This window comes from Euphorbia lathyris, chromosome 4, assembly GCF_963576675.1.
Source record: "Euphorbia lathyris chromosome 4, ddEupLath1.1, whole genome shotgun sequence".
Taxonomy (NCBI): Eukaryota; Viridiplantae; Streptophyta; class Magnoliopsida; order Malpighiales; family Euphorbiaceae; genus Euphorbia; species Euphorbia lathyris.
The window spans coordinates 64,432,306-64,451,027 of NC_088913.1; the positions used below are offsets into that span (position 1 = coordinate 64,432,306).

At 39.0% G+C, this 18,722-nt stretch overlaps 1 protein-coding gene across 3 annotated transcripts; it reads right to left on the bottom strand.

Annotated features, from left to right (window-relative positions):
• Window positions 1-2,900: 2,900 nt before the first annotated feature.
• LOC136225830 (protein RDM16) lies at window positions 2,901-10,445 on the bottom strand. Of its 3 annotated transcripts, XM_066013946.1 has the most exons (7): window positions 9,666-9,711; window positions 9,157-9,250; window positions 6,002-6,286; window positions 5,439-5,888; window positions 5,152-5,346; window positions 4,896-5,056; window positions 2,901-4,074 (listed from the first exon to the last, which is right to left on the bottom strand). In XM_066013946.1, exons 3-7 carry the CDS (start codon window positions 6,254-6,256, stop codon window positions 3,198-3,200), a joined length of 1,938 nt encoding a protein of 645 aa, XP_065870018.1. In that variant the 5' UTR covers window positions 6,257-6,286; window positions 9,157-9,250; window positions 9,666-9,711; the 3' UTR covers window positions 2,901-3,197. The 3 variants fall into 3 exon arrangements, with proteins under 3 accessions (XP_065870018.1, XP_065870017.1, XP_065870019.1); XM_066013945.1 differs by lacking the exon at window positions 9,157-9,250 and having other exon boundaries at window positions 9,666-10,445; XM_066013947.1 differs by lacking the exons at window positions 9,157-9,250; window positions 9,666-9,711 and having other exon boundaries at window positions 6,002-6,120; window positions 6,203-6,286.
• Between the last annotated feature and the right edge of the window lie 8,277 nt (window positions 10,446-18,722).

The following is an 18,722-nucleotide window of genomic DNA, read 5'->3' on the forward strand; positions in this document are numbered from 1 at the left end:
AGTCACACATATAACTTGGATCACGTACGGTTAATTGTGTAGTGTAACATGGTCAAGTTTTACCCATTTGGTGAAGTGAATCGTTGCTAGAATCAGGAACTTTTGTTGTCTAGTTGTCGAGGGTAAAGGTCCTACTAAGTCTCCTTCCACATAGATAAAGACCACGCAATGAGGATGAACTTCCGATTTAGGCGAGTGTGATATACTTGCGTTAATTTGGTAATTATGGCATTGCTAAACCAAGTCTTTAGCATCTTGTTCCATATATGCTTTTCGCACCAACAAATGTTCTTCTTAGTGTGATCTATAGATTCTCTTATATAGTTCTCTCAACATATATTTGTCTTCTTTAGATATGATGCATTTTATCCATATATGACTAAAAGATCTTTTGTAAATGTGGCTACTCTCTTCACCATCTGATTTACTTCTATCATAAATCATAGGTTACATACTGACATTTATTCCGTCGAACCTTTTGACATAAATGTGAAATTGAATGATTTTGTAAAAAAAAAAACATACTTTAGATGAAGATATCTGTCGAAATGTCTAATATACATTTATTACATTTTCCGTCATAGTCACAGATCTATGAATTTTTATTTATTTTTGTTTGATGTCTTAGAGAAAATGTCTGAATTTATCTACTATATGATGAATTTATCTATAATTTTCTCTTGCAAATTTTAGAATAGGAGAAATATTTCTAGTATTCACAAAAAGGCTAACATGTCTCTTAAAATACGTTTATATAAATAAAAACTACAAAATTTATTTTGCCTCCTTTCATACAGCCATCTAGCCACCTAGAGATTCTATACGTTAAGTGCACCACATCATTTGTGCACTAAACCAATAATTTTAATATCATATGAAACTTCAACTAATAAAATATTATAATGTAATTATTTAAGTATTTATTTTTTAGTTAATTATTTATACAAAATTCTAAATCCTAAAATTAAAAAAAAAAAAAACCTTGCATCTAAAAAAGTAAACATTAAACCTTAATTTAACCTTGGATATTAGAGCTTGTGTACTTGTACGATTAGTTAATCATACATGGGTTGATAGTTAACTACAGTTAGTTGACTATAGTTAGGTTCAAGAATTAGTTAGAATAACTAATTTTTCCTTATTTTCCCTTCTAATAATTCATTTGTAAATTTCTTCTTTATTGATCTAGAAGAAATCGTTTTCCTGAAATGTTTCTTCTTGCTGATCTTGAAGAAATTTCGATGATCTAGTTCTTTTTTGTTTTGGGAGAATTTCTTTATAGCACTTAATTTTTCTTGGAGCATTTGCAAAGTTACAATTGTTGAATTCTTCTCATAATAACAAGACTTCTATAAGATTTGGAAAAGGTAAAACATCAATTAGATTCAAATTGTAAATTGTAGATGACTTAAAGTGAGATATTAACAAGCCTTGACTATTTTCAAGTTTTTAACATTATCAAACTCGTGATAGGGTATGGCATTCTGCAGTTTATTAGGATCAACAGTATGTGACTGGGTGCCTACCATTGAATCAGGTAGGTATTTTCCACGCCTTATGTGCATGAGGCCGAGGTGAAAAATTAGGAGAAGGTTCATCTAATTCTAACGCTTACTCTTATCTATTTGCTCAATGATTAATATCACCACATATAAAACAATGTCCCTGTTTCTTGACCGATGCAACAGTATTTAATAAAAGTGCCAGAGTAGAAGAATAAGGATTACCTATCACTGCTAGGTCATCGGCAATTAGCTTTAACTTCCATGTCGTTCCACTTGAGATCATCTAGTTCAACAGTTAATGTAACTGTCAATTTCAGAAATAAGTCCATATGGTCGTTTAAGGGCGACCTAGATGGCACAAAATATGTTGAGGCTGTTAATGATCGAAAAAATCTCCTCAGTGAGAGGATAGAAGCCAGGAACAAACGGTATGATCAGTCTGCTCCCAAGCAGAGAATGAAATATGAGGAAACAATAGCATTTAGTACGCATAGAACATACTGATGCAGCGGTGGAGAATCACCAACAACATGATCATATACCAGAAGCAAATGAAGTACAACCACAATGTTTGTTTACCAGGAACAATTTTTGCTCGCAATTTGAGGTCACGGATTGAGTGAGGTAAATCATGAGAAATGGGATCTGTATAAAGAGAATGATGTTGTGGGATAGGGTGACAAAAGGAAGCAGTATGTGGCCTAGGTTGATGAGTAAAAGGTGGCAGGGTCTGATTCAATTGAGGATCAAATCAAAACCATGTAATTAGGGTGACGGGGACAAGAGGGTTGAGCAAAGGTCTGATGTACTGACAAAGAGGGGTCTACCTACATCAACAAGGGACGCATGCCGCCTTTTTCAAGTAATGTAAGAAACGACATTGAATGGACAATTCAAGCATCAATAAAGCTCATCTGGATATAAACCCATCCCCATGCTTACAAATATCCAATGTGTAACACAAATCAAAACACTCAACAAGCAATTACTGTAATAAAAAATATCCAAATCCTCATCAATACATGCAGAACCAGGATTATTCACCTGTTTTGTAGCTAAAAAGCAACCAATGGGTAAATTAAGCACCAGATTAGCCATTTATGCTTCAATAGCACCAAGTAACAACTATAGCCATACATCTCTTAAATATTACTAGGAACTAATACAACTCTCCTTACTCTCTGTTTTTGTTATTGTAATCCATTATTTGAATATGCAAAATTTTCAAAATCTTCAAATCAGATTAATACAAACCGAATTTCACTCTAATATTTCAAGCACTTTGCAAAATGATAAAAAAGAAGTCCCAAAGTGATAAATCATGTAAAACTGAAACAGAATGAGTAATATATCAATTGAATTACTTAACTCGGAATTTCTAAGAACGCATGGTCGGAATCAAGATGTCTAGCATGCCATTTAATTGCACAAACATAACAAATTCTAAACTTCATATAAGGTGATTCTAAACCTAAACTCTTAGATGGAAAATTTCACAAACATTGTACTAATTTACAGAAATTCTAAAGCAGTAGATTGACTAATGAAAATCATTTGACATACTGAATTAATGTTCTTTTGGGCACTCTAATGTGCAAAATGGGCTTAGTTCAACTTCAACAAAAATCACTAGTACCTTTAACAGCTGATGGTATTCGCTTATTGGATAAGTCGTCGAATCAGTGCAGCATTTCACATTTGATCATCAGAGAAGTTGACAGCAAGATCCCAATAATGGCCAACCCCGGCATCAGCAAACACTTTCCGAGCTGCAGAGTCAGTCACACATTCATGTACAGAGAACCTATGAAAGCTCTGCCTGGCTATGCTTCCTTGCCACACCAAGACACATTTGTTCGGGGGCTTCTCCTCGTTCTCGTCTTCATCATCTTCCTCATCTTCTACAGCCTCTGCCCAGTTTATGCGCTTAAGCATCAACTTCCCGTACCTCTTAATGGCTTTACTTCCTCCTTCAACAACCACAACATTAATACCTTCAGAAATCACAGCACAGCCACTCAAGCGGTTTTCTTGAGCATTAACATCGACTTTAAAGCGTGTCTTCTTGTGTTTAAGGCTGTTGATTTTGTAAATAGAAACTATAGTTTCTAGAGTATTTGGGTCATCAAAGAGCTTTCTCTCCTTCTTCTCTCGGCGCTCAGCAGGAGTGAGTTTACGTGCAATATTCCTATCAATATGAGCTTGTTCACGTTCAGCAGCTGCACTTCGGATTTCCTTCTCAAGTCTTGTGGGATCTTGTGTAGCTTCAGAGCCAAGAACTTTCATTAAATTGCTCATTTTAACTTTAGGTTTAGGGGGCTCAATTACGCCTTGCCTAATCATCTCCTGCTTATCTTTCTCACGTGCCAGACGACGCTGAGTACGGAGCTTCTTCTGCTCCTTCTTTGTTAGCTTCAGAGGCTGCGGTGGTGGAGGAGCTGCCTCAGCTGGGGGCTCTATGGGCCGAGGGTGCTCTACATAAATTGTCAATTTCTCCATCTTCATCTTGTCACGTACATTGACATCATCAATCTCACTGTAGGTAGAACCAGGCAGAAGAGGTGCATCCCTGAAATTCAGCACCATAACGATATTAAAGTCCTGTGAACTTAATACGAAAAGCAGGAAAAAGGGCCACAGAAGAACAAACTGAAGAGCTTCCAGGTAAAACACAACACCTAGAGCTAAGCTGTTCAATATTTATTTGATTATCTCCAACAGAAGTATGTAGATATCAACAAATGAGAAGATAGCTTGTAGATCTCAACATTTTGGAAGTTATCTCCATGCACAACCAGAATTTCATAACAAAATTAAACAGAAAGAAGCAAGAGAAAAATGCTTATACAGAGGCTGTTTAAGAGTTACAAGGATTTGATGAATTTATTAGTAAGTGATTAGAAGTCCAACATAATGAAAATAAATAAATAAGGAATTTAATTGATGAGACATTTTTAAAAAATGACACAAAATTATTTCCATTACACTATATATATCGAGTTAGGGCAGTGGACTGAATAAAGGCTGAGAAAAATTGAGATTTAAGGAGAATGAAAAGCCATTTAAGTTAAGGATTTTAGGGAAGTCATGGGTTAAATGGTTAATTCAGATTAATTGAATGAATTATTCTGGATTCAGTATTTTTTAATCCAATCCAACCCAACAAATAAATTAAGATGTAGAATATATTGGGTTCGGTTGGGTTGGATTAGTGGATTGGTTATAATCTGTACAACCCTAGTTTAGGTTATGAACAGAATCATAAGAGTTACACACAGATTTCCGTATCTATCATGCTACTGTAGAAGCATATATGCTATAATTGTTGGGACTAGACGTTCTTTTTCCCATCTCAGATGATTATTCAAAGTGAAAATTTGTTAGACTTACCACCACTCAATTTCAGGTATTGCTTCCTTGGGTTTCTCTTTAATTATAACTCTCTCTGATACCTCTATCAAATTGGGATTTATATCTGGAGCTGCTTTGGCCTTAGCATGCAAGGCTTGTCTTGCCTTGATATCTTTTGCCCTTTCTTCTCCAAATTGACTCTGCAATTAGCATATGAGAAACATTAATAAATTAAAAAATAAAAATAAAGGGAAATGTGATAATGAGAAAGTAAATAGATAGCAAAAAGATATACCCTAAATTTCATCATTTCAGCCTCTTTCGCCCATCTGCCTTCCTCAACAAACTGAAAACTCATCCTTTTAGGCCTTAAAAGCTTAGTCTTATTAATGCCCATTCTTGCATCAAAGTGAGGATTTGATTCAGGATCCCCGTCCAATTCTGGTTTCAGAATCTGAAAAGCGTCTTTTTTCTGCTTGTTTATGTTGACCTGGAATCCCAAAATAATTGGTTAGCAGCATTCATAAGCAAATATACAGAATCAATGTTTAGTTAATTGTTTCCAATTAAGAGTAATCAAACCTTAAGAGTGCTTAGGTTGCTTGGCTTAGTCACATTAACCACATTTCCATGTTCATCTATTTCCCGACCAAGTGCATCAATACGTAGAACAGGGACCTTGGTAGGCTTTTGGGGAACAGAAGCTTCAGCTGGTGTTTGCACAGAGAACAAGTTTACAAGATGACTAAACTCACGGTCATCTCGGAATCCCATTTTCGCGGCAAGTTCCTGAGCGCGTTTAACAGCTTCAATATTGGTTATACTGGCAAGCCCAGGAAATGGTGCCATGCCACTTGCAGCTTGCTTCTCAACAGCTGCTGAACTTGTCACTCCACCTGCTGAAATAGCAGCAGTGGATGTTGATGGAACTAAACCCTGTGCCACACCACTTCCTGAATAAGTCATTTTCCCTTCCTCCTTTACAACAGCTGATGCTTTGTTATCTGAAGTAGAGTTAGTGCCCTTGCTCAACTACATCAAATTTAACCGTAGGAAACATGAGACCAGGAAATACTAAAAGTAAAAAGAAAGGCACATGCAAATTTAAGAAAAACATTTTAGATATGCCACTGTTATGAACTTACAAGGGGTATTTTCTTCAGCCTCTCTGACAGTTCCTTCTGCATTTGCAAAGCTTTTTTAGCTTTTGCTAAAGCATCAAGTGATAGACTTCCACTTTTCCCAGCAGCTGAAGATGTCCCATCTGTACTAGATTTTCCAGGAACCGCATGAGATCTGGTAATACTAACTCCCTTATTTTCATTTGTGTTTGAAATTGAAGATACCTTGGTAGGAAGAGGACGAGAGGAGGCCATAGTGTTCTCAGGCAGAGTGCTCATTGGCTTAGTGCATGATTCCAAGGCAGCACCCTGCAAAAGAAATGCATAAAAGCCCACATGAGTTGATACTTGATGGCAAGAAGAAAACATACTCAAGAAAGATTTTAGAGTGGGTCAGCACAAAAGTAAAAGTTAGTCAGAAACAGGAGAAGACATTCAGGTCTCAAAAAACTCAACCAAATGTAATCATACGCATACGCCTTCAATAATCAGGAAACGCAAAGGCTACATATATATTAGAACCCTGAAGATGGAATCAAAACACAAACACCAAACAACAATAAGCATAAAATAAATCATCAGACTCACCAAACTAAGAAATCGCAGACATATAAGATACATACTACCAATAGGGTAAGTATCAACAGCAGAGGCAAAGGAAGAAATTCCAGTCCCGTTGTAGTAATTTAAGGCTAAAGTTACACGCACTAAATACCTTCAGCATACATGATAAATTTCCAAATATTAAACCTTTATACACCCCATATCAATCCACAGAAACGTAGAATGACCATGGAAGCATCATTTAAAGCAGAACATGCTCAAGCATTCAAATGCCCTAATACATTCGTTGCCCCCTGTACTTGGCCCAAAACATCAACTGCACTGCTGAACTTTCAAAAATTCCAAATGACCCCCTATTTTGTCCAATTGCATTCAATAACCCCCTATTTCTCCATAAAATTCCTTGAATGCAGAAAATGGGAGACACGCTCCACCAATTGTCAAAGTGTTCACGTGTCAAAAAGAAAATGCCAAATAGACAAATAATTAGGAACTTTTGAAAGTTCAAGGGGCAGTTAAAGTTTTGGGGTCATTGAATGCAATTGGACAAGAATAGGGGGTTATGGAATGCAATTGGACAAGAATAGGGAGTCATTTGGAACTTTTGGAAGTTTAAGGAGAAAGTTGAAGTTTTGAGCCAAGTACAGGGGCAACAAATGTATTAAGCCCATTCAAATACACAGCATACAGTTATACAGAGACATACGGACCTCAAAATGACAACACAATTCAGAATTCAGAAAATTCAGATCACTAAGGCCAACACAACTACACAAGCCTATTGAAGGATGTATATGACCTCATTCAAACCATTAAAAAATAAAAGCTTCTTCTATGTAACTTTTAAAGTATATCCTTCTTTTTCAGTTAGTTAGGATGTTAAATAAATGTATCACAATCATAGAATCAATAACTTCCCAAATAGGACAGGCCCCATTGGAAATCTCCAAGAAGTCAATACAACAAAAAAGAACCGCTCTTGTACCCTTCCCTTCTTTACTCAAAGAAATAACTAAGACACCAAATATGTTCCCCAACCACAAAGCTGACCCTTTTAGATGTTTGGTCACCACCCTCTCTCCTCTAAAAGAAGGGGACTGAAGAAAACTCAAAAAAAATTATAATTAAAAAAAAAACTACCCTGAATATGCAAGAGATTTTCCAAACAATATCAATGAGCACGCAATATAAAGAGTAAGAATATGAAAGCTAAAAATGCATGGATTTCTCATCTTTGAAGATCTATATATAGATCATTTACCATTCTGAATAACATGACAACATTGATGTAAGAACCTATCTTTAAAGATGACTCAGCATTCAAGTAATTATTTGTATCTCACCAAAAAAAAGGTAATTATTTGTATTAAGATCATCTCCAAGATTGGGCTCTTAAGTTAAATTTTGAGGAGTATGAGTTAAAAACCAACTCCAAGAGACTCGGGGCTTTTGGTATTTCATGGGGATAGGGATAGGGATAGAGGTTGGGATAAAGATAAGGATAAAAGATTGGGATAGGGATAAAAATAAGACAAAAAGACTTATTATCCCATGTTTGGTATGTAGGATAGAGACAAGAATAAAATAGTACATTTTACTATATTACCCCTATCCAAATTTAAATCGACCCGTATATTAATGTAGTATGAAGGTGGAATGAAATTAATTAAATTTAATCTATCCTCTAAACTTGAGAAATACTTTGTAACACTCCTAAATTTTCACAAAAATTGGAAGAACCAATATATTTAAGAGGATAGATTAAATTTAATTAATATCATTCTACATTAATACTACAATAATTTAAGGGCGAACTTAAGTTTTCAAAAGTTTAAAGATTAAAATTAAATTGACAAATATTTGGAACACTACTAAATTTTCAAAACACAATAAATGGAATAATAATAAAATTTGAGTGACAAATTAGACTTTTCCATCTAAAAGTTTATCCCCATGTCTTATACCACCCCCCCCCCCTCTTGGTATAACTTAAGTGGGATAAGGGACTAATCCCTCCCTTGTCTCACCATCCTATCTCCCAAACAAACATGGGATAAGTTATCTCATTTTTCTTATCCCTATTCCACCTCCTATATCCCATCTAACAAACACTCCCTAAGAGTCTCATTTCGTTCTCTATTATTGAGGAGCCTCTCTCCTCTCTCTATTGGTAAATAGAGATACATAATAATTTTAATGATAAAAAGATAAATAAGGAGTGAGAAGGAGTATTGTTGGAGATGACATGTATTTTAATATTCTTAGATGGATAAGAGTCAATTGTTTATATTACTTTTAGAGTGTGGGCTAAGAGTCCAGTTGGAGATGCTTTAAAATTGAGCAACCTAATCAGAAAAGGAGCAAAAGGAATGAAGATAAAATATTTAAAAAAAATGAATGAAAACCAAAAAAGGAAGAAAAAGATGTTTGTGCTCTAATACCTCTAAGCAATCACCATTTTACAATTGAACCCAAAAAAAAATCGACATTGCACCACCAGTCATCAGATTGCTTACATTTTTAATTAACCAATGGATCTCTCAATCGAGATCGATTCACATAAAAATGACAATTTAGTTTAGATTAAAATGAATGTTACACGATAAATAAAGTACCTTCTAGCTATAACATTCACAAATAATCCATTTCAAACGGATGAGAACTCCTTGTGAATAAATGAAACATCAGCACTCCCCAGGACCTCATTATCTACACAAATCAGAAGAAAATATAACAGAAAAACTACAAATATTCAATTTACGTGCTTCTACTTAACTCTAAGATCTCATACAGATTAAATAAATTTACAGACTCCACATGTTCACAATACACTAGCCACTATTCTCTAATATCTTATTCAAGCACATTTCTCAACCAATCCAAATTATTCAACAAAGATACTAAACAAAAATGGAGGAAATCAAATAGAAAATGTTACTCGACATGCTAAAGAAAAACCACATTCAAACAACCGCAAACGGAAAAGATGAAACACATAAGTAGGAATACTAACATTACCAGCTGAACCACCAACTTTATCACATTATCTAAAAAAAGACAGCATGGGAAAATAATAGAGGAACAGTTGTGAACATTTAAAAAAATGGAATAGAAGAAAACTCACATTCTCAGTTCTATGGCCTCCATTGACAGTACTTCCACCTGATGGCTCATCGTACACTTCATCTTTCACATAAACCTCACTTGAATATACTCTATTATCAATGTTAACATCTTCATCTACTTTTACTTTATCCCCAAATCTCCTCCTCTCTCTTTTTTCTTTTTTCTCTTCCGAAACCTTTGTTCTCTTTTCCCTATCAATAGCCCTATCCTCACTATTTCCTCTTTCTTTCCTCTTCCTTCCAGCTTCAAATTCCAAATTGTCTCTCTCATCATAGGACGCCTCTCGCTTCACTTCACGACCATCTTCAGACCCCTCCCTCACATCTCTCAGATCGTCGTACGACCGCTCCCGCCCCTCCCGTCTCGAGGAGGATTTGTGATCACTTCGCGGCTCATGAGACAACTCCCCTCTATCCCTAATCTCTTCCCGATATTTTTTCGGCTCTCGCTTAGATTCGCGGTCACGAGAACCCTCCCTATCGTCACGCCTCGTTGATTGCTTGTGCTTATCACGAGTGTCCCTGTCGGATCGGTGGTGGCGGTGATGGTGATGAGACTCCGAATCGCGATCTTTGTCTCGAGATCGGTGCTTGTGGTCCCGGTCACGGTGATCCTTGGTGGTGGAGTCACGATCTCGGTCGTCTCTGGAACGTTTGGAAGATTTCTCCTTGTCCATGACAATAGCTGTAGCTTGCTTGCTAGGGTTCAATGTGTCTCTCTTTCCCTTATCTTCAAAATGTTTAAAAAAAGGAATGGGAGCCGATGAGAGCAACGGCAGAGATGGGGTGTTATTTGATATTTTGTTCCGGGCGGGCCTAATATGTTTTGGGTCCAATAGGATATCTATAGTACCCTAAACCTGAATACTTAGATACTTCTTTATTTGAAGTAACAAAAAAACTTTGCAAGTGATGTTTTTTTAAGCACAAGTGAACTTTTCTTTTAAAGATTTTATGACATTATTTTTTTTCTCCAAGCAGGTTAATCAGGTTTTAAAAAATATTATTTTGCGGTTATATGTGGGTGGGGTGTCTCTCTTCGAGCTCCTAATCACAGAATCACTCGCTGGGAGGGGGACATTGGCTGAAGGAAGACGAAGTAGTCAACAATGGTAGAGAGGGGTTGACTGCGCAACAAGGCATGTTTGGAATGGTTTTAAAAGACTTGGTACTCGAGGGGCCGAGGAATCTAATTGAGTTAAACAAAAATATAGGAGCTAGTATGCTTGAAAAAGGGAAATCCAATGCTTTGGAACTAGAGAATTATAGCAAGCATGATGAAGGGCTAGAGATAAATGAGGAGAGGAAGAGACAATGTGGCGATGAACAAAACCTGATACAAGAAATGGAGGTAGATGGTTTAGGTAAAGAGGAGGGAAACAAGTTATGGTCTCCTAATTGGAGTTGAACGGTTCCTTAACTGGCTTACAAGTGGAATTCGATCCAAAAAATGGAACATTTGTGGGCCCTGGTTTCTAGGCCTCCTTGGGATTATGAGAACATTGAGATGGAATCGTTAGGGGTTGGGAAGCGTCCAAGCAGTTCTTATTATCCGTGAACTCATTAGGGTTCACCGTCTGTTTGTTATCTTTTTATTTGAAATGCTAGTTAGTGGTTCTCATATTGAGGAGCTTTCGGGCTCTTATGGGTTTAAAGGTTGTTTTGATGTTGATTGTGTTGGTTGTAGTTGTGGGATTTGTGCTTTTTGAAAGCAACGTGACTAATGTTCACTTATATCTTGTTCTGATAACCATATTGGCTTACGTATGTCGGATCGTGTGTATATGGAGTGGAGACTTACATGCTTTTATGTGTTTTCAGAATGTAGTCGCTGAAGGGTTTCTTGGATCTTCTATTAAACTTAGATACTACACTCTGCTTCCATGGGCTATTCTAGGGGACATTAATGACCTCTTACTACATTCGGACAAACAAGGAATGTTGGAGCACCCTGAATGGTGTTGTCATAGGTTTCGTGGTACTATTTCCAAGTGTGGCCTCTTTGATCTTCCTATGACAGGGCACCCATTTACGTGGATCAGACACAGGGGAAGTTAAATGAGGTCTAAGGAAAATTAGATCGTACTTTGGTTAATGATGCTTGTCTAGCTCGGTTTCCTCATGGTTCTTCTTATAATACAGTAGCCTCGATCTCGGATCATTCTCCAATTGTGTTGTAAATCAAAGATGTTTCCTCAACCCCACAACTGGTTTATTTTGAAAATAAGTGGCTTCAGGAAGATGCATTCAGGGGTGGTGGAGATAGCCTGGTTAGGGTCGTGAGGCATTTTTGGATCATCTACAAAGGGCGCTAGTTGGGGTCGTAGCTTGAATGATTAGCAACATCGGGCAGTAAAAGCTTGTAACTCTCGTCTAGATTGATTAAGGGGTTGTTAGTTTGAAGCAACGACGGTAAAATATAAAATAGTAAAGAATCAGATGGTTACTTTGCTACTTCAAGAAGATGATCACTAGAAACAACAGTAAAAAATTGGTTTCAAGGTGGGAGGAGAAAGAAAAACTATGTGGTCCAATTGAAGGGGAATGACGGTGATTGGGTTATGAATCAAGGTGGGTTGCATAATTGCTCAAGATTATTTTGCTAACCTTGTTTCCAGTAGTAATTCTGACTTCGAGCATATTACTAATCTTATCCAGCCAATGGTGTCCGAGGAAGATAATGCAATGCTCACGACACTTTACCAAACAAGAGTTCAATAGGGCATTATTTCATTTGCGTCCCAATAAAGCGTCAGGTCGGGATTCTACCAAAAATTATGGAAGCTGATTGGTGATGATTTATTTTTGGCAGATAAGTAATGGTTATCATAAGGTTCTTTTCCATATGGGCCTAGTGACATGGTAATACTCTAATTCCAAAATGTGATGTTCCATCAACAATGAAGGACTTGCGCCCTATTGCACCTTGTAACATTGTTTATAAAGTGGTTACAAAGGTCCTGGCCAATCATTTGAAGGGTATTTTACTGAGTATTATTTTGGAGCCACAATCAACTTTTATTAAGGGTCAGGCTATCACTGACAATATTCTTATCGCCTTTTGATAACATGGGGATATTATCCAAAGGATCAAAGGAGATATTCGTCTAGAACCGCCGCGTATTGATCACCTGATACCGGAATGGTACGGCGTATCAAGCAAGGAGATCCGATAGGCGGATCACCAAGACTTCGCCACAAGAGATCTGCAATCAAACCTATGTGGCGATCCGCCATAACCTCCCAATCCGCCAGCGGAACAGCTGAGCCGATCCCGCAATAAAGACCATTAATGAGCTATTAATAAGCTAACGGGCATACTTAAAGGAAACCAGTAACCGCCATTAATGAAGCATTAATGGAGACTTTCTAGTTACTAAAGGTTACAACTTCATGACTATATATAGCTTGCATCTCACGCTATCAAGGTACACATTCACACAATCCTAGAAACCCTATTTTGTCAATTCAGTTTACTCTTTCATACCTTATACTAACTTTGGCATCGGAGCTTCCCCCCGTCGAACCCAACGACGCCCCCCACAGGGACGGAAGCTAATCGGAAATTCTCCACAAGTCATCAATTGGTGCGGTGAGCGTGGAGAATTTCGAGCGGATCGTAATCTACAGCAATTCCAAATTAATGGTCAACCAGGTGATCAAGAATTTCGAGGTAAAAGATGACATTCTTTCCAAATATGTTGACGAGGTTAAGAAACTGCTAAATCACCTCGAAGCCAAAGACACCAAGTGGGAATTGATCCATGTGCCTCGAGGATCCAACACAGAGACTGATCACCTAGCCAAAATGGCTTCAAGCAGGGAGCATTGGGCGGATCTGCAATGCCCGTTTGAGGTCAAGACAGCGCCGGCATTCGCCTCGAAGATGGTATCCTTACTCATGTCTGTGGAGAGTGATTAGAGATCACCGATCCGCCGATACCTAATAGATGGAACATTGCCTTTAGACAAGGAAGAAGCTCGACGGATCATAAGAAAGGCGGCCTATTTCTCCGTGATAAATGATTGCCTATACAGAAAGTCTTTTAACCACCCCTGGTTAAAATGCATCGTACCAGAAGAGGGACAACAAATCCTCAAAGAGTTGCACGAAGGCACATGTGGAGCCCATGAGGCATCTGCCTCCATTTTAAAGAAATCCAGGTTAGCAGGATTTTATTGGCCAACAGCGGAACTTGATGCTCAAAAGTTAGTGGAGTCTTGCCATAATTGTCAGATTCATGCAAATGAATCACACACAGCTAAACACCTTCAAAGGCCCATCATCGAAGGTCGACCCTTTGCAGTCTGGGGAATTGACATCGTTGGACCATTTCCTCCTACCTGAAGACAGAGGAAGTATGTGGTAGTGGTTGTGGATCATTTCACCAAATGGGTAAAGGCTGAGGCTGTCTCCTCTATCAATGCGGAACGAATGGTGGAGTTCGTCAAGAATAACATCGTAGGAAGGTATGGAGTTCCCCACACGATTATCACTGACAATGGAACGCAATTCAACTGTGAAGAGTTCAAAACTTTCTGTGAAAAATTGGGCATTCAGAACAGATTCGCCTCAGTTTATTATCCTCAATCTAACGGTATGACCGAAGTTACAAATCGGACGATCGTTAAAGGAATAAAGAAGAGGTTGGGGGAGCATGACAAGAAGTGGGCGGATCAGTTAATGAGCGTCCTATGGGCGAGACGCCATTCGCCCTTTCTAAGGGTTCTGGAAGCTGTAATCCCAGTTGAAATATAGGTCCCAAGTGACAGAGTTGCATTCTATTGCGAGGATGGAAACAGCCAAAGATTGAAGGCAAGTCTCGATCAAGTGGAGGAAAAGCGAGAAAAGGCATATGTACGCATGGCAGGTTACAAGCAACGGATCGTAGCTTATCATGATAAAAATGCCAAGCTTGTAAACTTGAATGTGGGAGACCTCGTGCTCCGCAAAGCAGACAAAATCCAATCTAAGGAATGGAAAGGAAAGCTGGGACTCACTTGGACAGGTCCATACAAAATAATCAACAAGATTGGATTCGCCACATTTAAAATTCAAGACATGGAGGGAAATACACTGGCGCGTACATGGAATCTCCAAAACCTCCGCAAATATTTCGCCAGAAAATAGAATGTAATCAAGGTCTTGAGTACTCTTTTTCCTTTAGTAAGCTTTTCTCCCATGAGGTTTTTCTTATTAAAGGTTTTAATGAGGCTCACATATAAGACCCGCTTACTGTAATAAAGCGTATCGCCATTCAATAAAAGGCAATTATTCTCTTGTCAATATTCTTTTTTAAGTATTTTCTTATAGCAATATAAATATTCCAGCCTAAAAAAGAAGGGGGGGGCACCCAACGCTTCCCCACACAAAAAGTAATGCTATCACGACATAGCTACTTTTTCTCCTCGAAGATAGGAGAACAATCCCATGGGCGGATCAATCCTTAAATGATCACCATTAGAGATAGAGTTAAAACATTTATCGGACGCGAGATCTTTACACTCTCTTACATCCTTCTCAAAGAAGGGTTCATAAGTCCTAAGGGCGGATCGATTCACCTCAAAGATAGGAAGCAAATCGATCCCCTAAGGCAGCTTAACTTCCTCTAAAGGAATAAAACAGCTTCAAACCTTCATAAAGGTTCACACCATGGGGTATGGCTGGCCACCTACTTCACATCAATCCTAAAGCCTATAAATTTACTTGCACAAAGCATAAAGTAAACATAAATAGTTATAGCAAGGATTGAAAATTGTACTTAGTTTTACAAAACTAAACATTTACAGGAGCATCCTGCTTAGCATCTACTACATTAGATGCGCCCTCCAAAGGGGCTTCCTTCTCTACAGAAATAATTTCTCCTTGAGGAATGGTATCGTCGGTTATCAGCTTCTCATTCTGGTCACTCGCTTTTGGAAGCACTTTATCGAGGCCCTCTAGCTCAAGATCAACAAGGGGTTTGCTTTCTTCGGCGGATCCATTCATCACCTTGCGAATCTGATCACGGATGTAGTCCTTGACTTCCGGGATTTTGCGATACCTAAGGACCACATCCACGTCAGGAACCATGAATTCCGGATTTGTAAAACCAATCTCGGGATGCGCTAGTTGGACATACGCCATGATCCACTCACCGTAATAGTAAGCTCGCTCCCCTGCCAAAATCTCCGTGTCCTCTAAGGTAGCTTCATGTTCTTTAGCATCTGCATCCATTTGTTTCTTCAATTTAAGGATCTCAGCATCCTTTAGAGCAATGGCGGACGCAACGTTCGCATTGGCAGTGACGATCTCCTTCTCCAACCTTTCTATGGTTGCCTTATCCGCCACTCCTTGAAGGAGATCCGCTTCCATGGCACGCATACGGGTGTATACCTATCAATGCAAAAGACCAATTCAAGCAAAAGCACAACGACAAAAATCTCCCCAAAGGAGATCACTCTTTCATCCAAAAATGCAAAAGGATAGAAAGAATTTACCATGAGAAGCTCCGTTTTTCCCATCTGAACATGGGCTGATCCTGGGATCTCGTTTTGACTCTTCCGCACCTCGCCTAATTGACCAAGAGCTTCGTCCAGGTCATTGATGACAGATTCATTCCTCAAAAATCCCTCGTCACCATATTTGGCGGACCAGTAACCGGCTAGATCAGGCTTCACCATCTGCACAAAGATTGGAAGGTCAAAACTTAGATTCACAATGCGGAAAAAAGAAACATCAAAGCAGCTTACCTGTTCTTTCTCCACAGTGGGCATCGCGGCTCTCATGGCATCCGACATAAACTTTCGTCCGCCGGAGGTTGTAGGCTTCTTCTTCTTCTGCAGGGGAAGATCAGCCATTGTATCAGCAGGACGCTTTCCTGCTCCCTTCTAGGGATCCGCTGCCTGCACCTTCTTTCGAGCCTCATCCTCCTTTAGCTTCTTGCGTATCTCTACAAGAGCGTGACTGGCCTTAGACAAACCCCTGACAAAAGAACCGTAAAATAATCAAGGTTCAAGGAAAAACAAAGTTACCTTCATCAAGTTGTGTAAACTTCACATAAGTGATCTCGCCCCCTTCCCGGCGGATCAAGGGGATATCATTCATCATGAAGTCCAAGGCGTCGGCGTATGTCCAAGCCTCCGCCTTGACACTTTTCATGATATTCGCCACTTCCTCGTCACTGTCTGTCAATATACGCATGTCTCCAGCCATATGCAAGGGTCTGGCACTCCAAACCGACAAAAAACCTAGAGACTCGCCCTCCCTTATCTTTACATAGAAGAATTTTTCATCCCAAAGATGAACATTGGACATCTTGCCACTAAACGGCGAATAGGTTCCAAACTTAGCAAAGGTGTAAAAGGACTCGGCTTTTCGTTTCGTCGGTTTGTGAAGAGTTCGAAAGACTCGAGGGTTACAAACTACCCCTAAATTGGAAGCTAAATAACAATCCAGAGCTACATCTAGCCAGCCATTTGGATGCAGCTGGCTGACAGTGATGTCAAAGTAAGCTAGGATGTCCGCCATCATCTTGGGAAGAGGAAGCCGGAACCTTCTTTCTACGTGACAACTGTATACAGATAAATACCCCGTTGGCGGACAGGCGGGTCGCTGATGAGCTTCCGCCAACATAGTCTCGTATTCTTTTATCCAAGGGAAGCGATCTGCCAGGTTCGCTAGATCCGTGGCACTCATACGAGAGGAAGTGGACTCCGCACGAGGCGCCTTTTTCCTAAGCGGGGCTGAAGAGGATGCCTCCATCCCCGAAAACCACCTAGAATCTATTGCCGGAGCAAGACGAGCAACGGCGACGGGAAGGTTCCGAATCCTACCTGAATGAGTTCGACCGCTATTACACGCCGAGTTACGCAACTCAGCTAAATCGCAACTAACAGTACCTTCGGAAGAATTAGAATTCTCCAAAGAGGAAGAAGTCCAGCTAACTACGGTTTCGGAAGAAGTGGTCAAATTAAAAAGCTCAAAAGTAGACCCAGAAGATGAAGAAGAACTCATAAACATTCAGCAATCAAAGCAAAAATTCACTTACATGAGAGTTAAAAGCTTTGCAAGATTTCGAACTCTGGAAGAACTCTGAGCAAAGGAACTCGACGAAAATGGGAGAAAAATGCAAATGCAATGGAAAGAGAAAGAGAGGAAGGAAGAAGACGATTTCTCTTCCCTCGGGCGGCGCGCTCATAACACGTGTCACCTGTCGATTGGCATCGAACATAGTGACCATCAATGCAAGTCATCATGACGGCGCGCGAAGAAGCTCAAAAGCCCTAAAGGACTTTAAAGGAACTTTAGGGGGGCTTCTAATAATATGGGGATATTATCCAAAGGATCAAAGGAGATATTCGCCTAGAACCATCGCGTATTGATCACCTGATACCGGAATGGTACGGCGTATCAAGCAAAGAGATCCGATAGGCGGATCACCAAGACTTCGCCACAAGAGATCCGCAATCAAACCTATGTGGCGATCCGCCATAACCTCCCAATCCGCCAGCGGAACAGTTGAGCCGATCCCGCAATAAAGACCATTAATGAGCTATTAATAAGCTAACGGGCATACTTAAAGGAAACCAGTAACCGCCATTAATGAAGCATTAATGGAGACTTTCTAGTTACTAAAGGTTACAACTTCATGACTATATATAGCTTGCATCTCAAGCTATCAAGGTACACATTCACACAATCCTAGAAACCCTACTTTGTCAATTAAGTTTACTCTTTCATACCTTATACTGACTTTGGCATCGGAGCTTCCCCCCGTCGAACCCAACGACGCCCCCCACAGGGACGGAAGCTAATTGGAAATTCTCCACAAGTCATCACCTTTAAAGTCATTCACAATATAAACTATAAAGCGTAATGACCATAGTAAGTAAGGGAAGTGGTGTTGATAATCGATATTAGCAAAGCATATGATCGAGTTGATTGGAATTATCTATGTGCTATTATCTTGAAATTGGACTTCTCGACTAAGTGGATTGACCTTCTAAAGATGAGAAGAACATATGTTAATACATTAATTATGATTATATAAAGAGATTCATACAGAGAGTGATGA

What these genes read in the sequence shown, in the direction of transcription:
- LOC136225830 (XM_066013945.1), bottom strand. Translation starts at nt 10,343, where the DNA reads ATGGACAAGGAGAAATCTTCCAAACGTTCCAGAGACGACCGAGATCGT. An exon ending in GAGGCCATAGAACTGAGAAT is followed by an intron (nt 6,287 to 9,665) that starts GTGAGTTTTCTT and finishes TTTCTTTTGCAG; the next exon opens with GGTGCTGCCTTGGAATCATG. An exon ending in GCAACCTAAGCACTCTTAAG is followed by an intron (nt 5,347 to 5,438) that starts GTTTGATTACTC and finishes TTGGGATTCCAG; the next exon opens with GTCAACATAAACAAGCAGAA.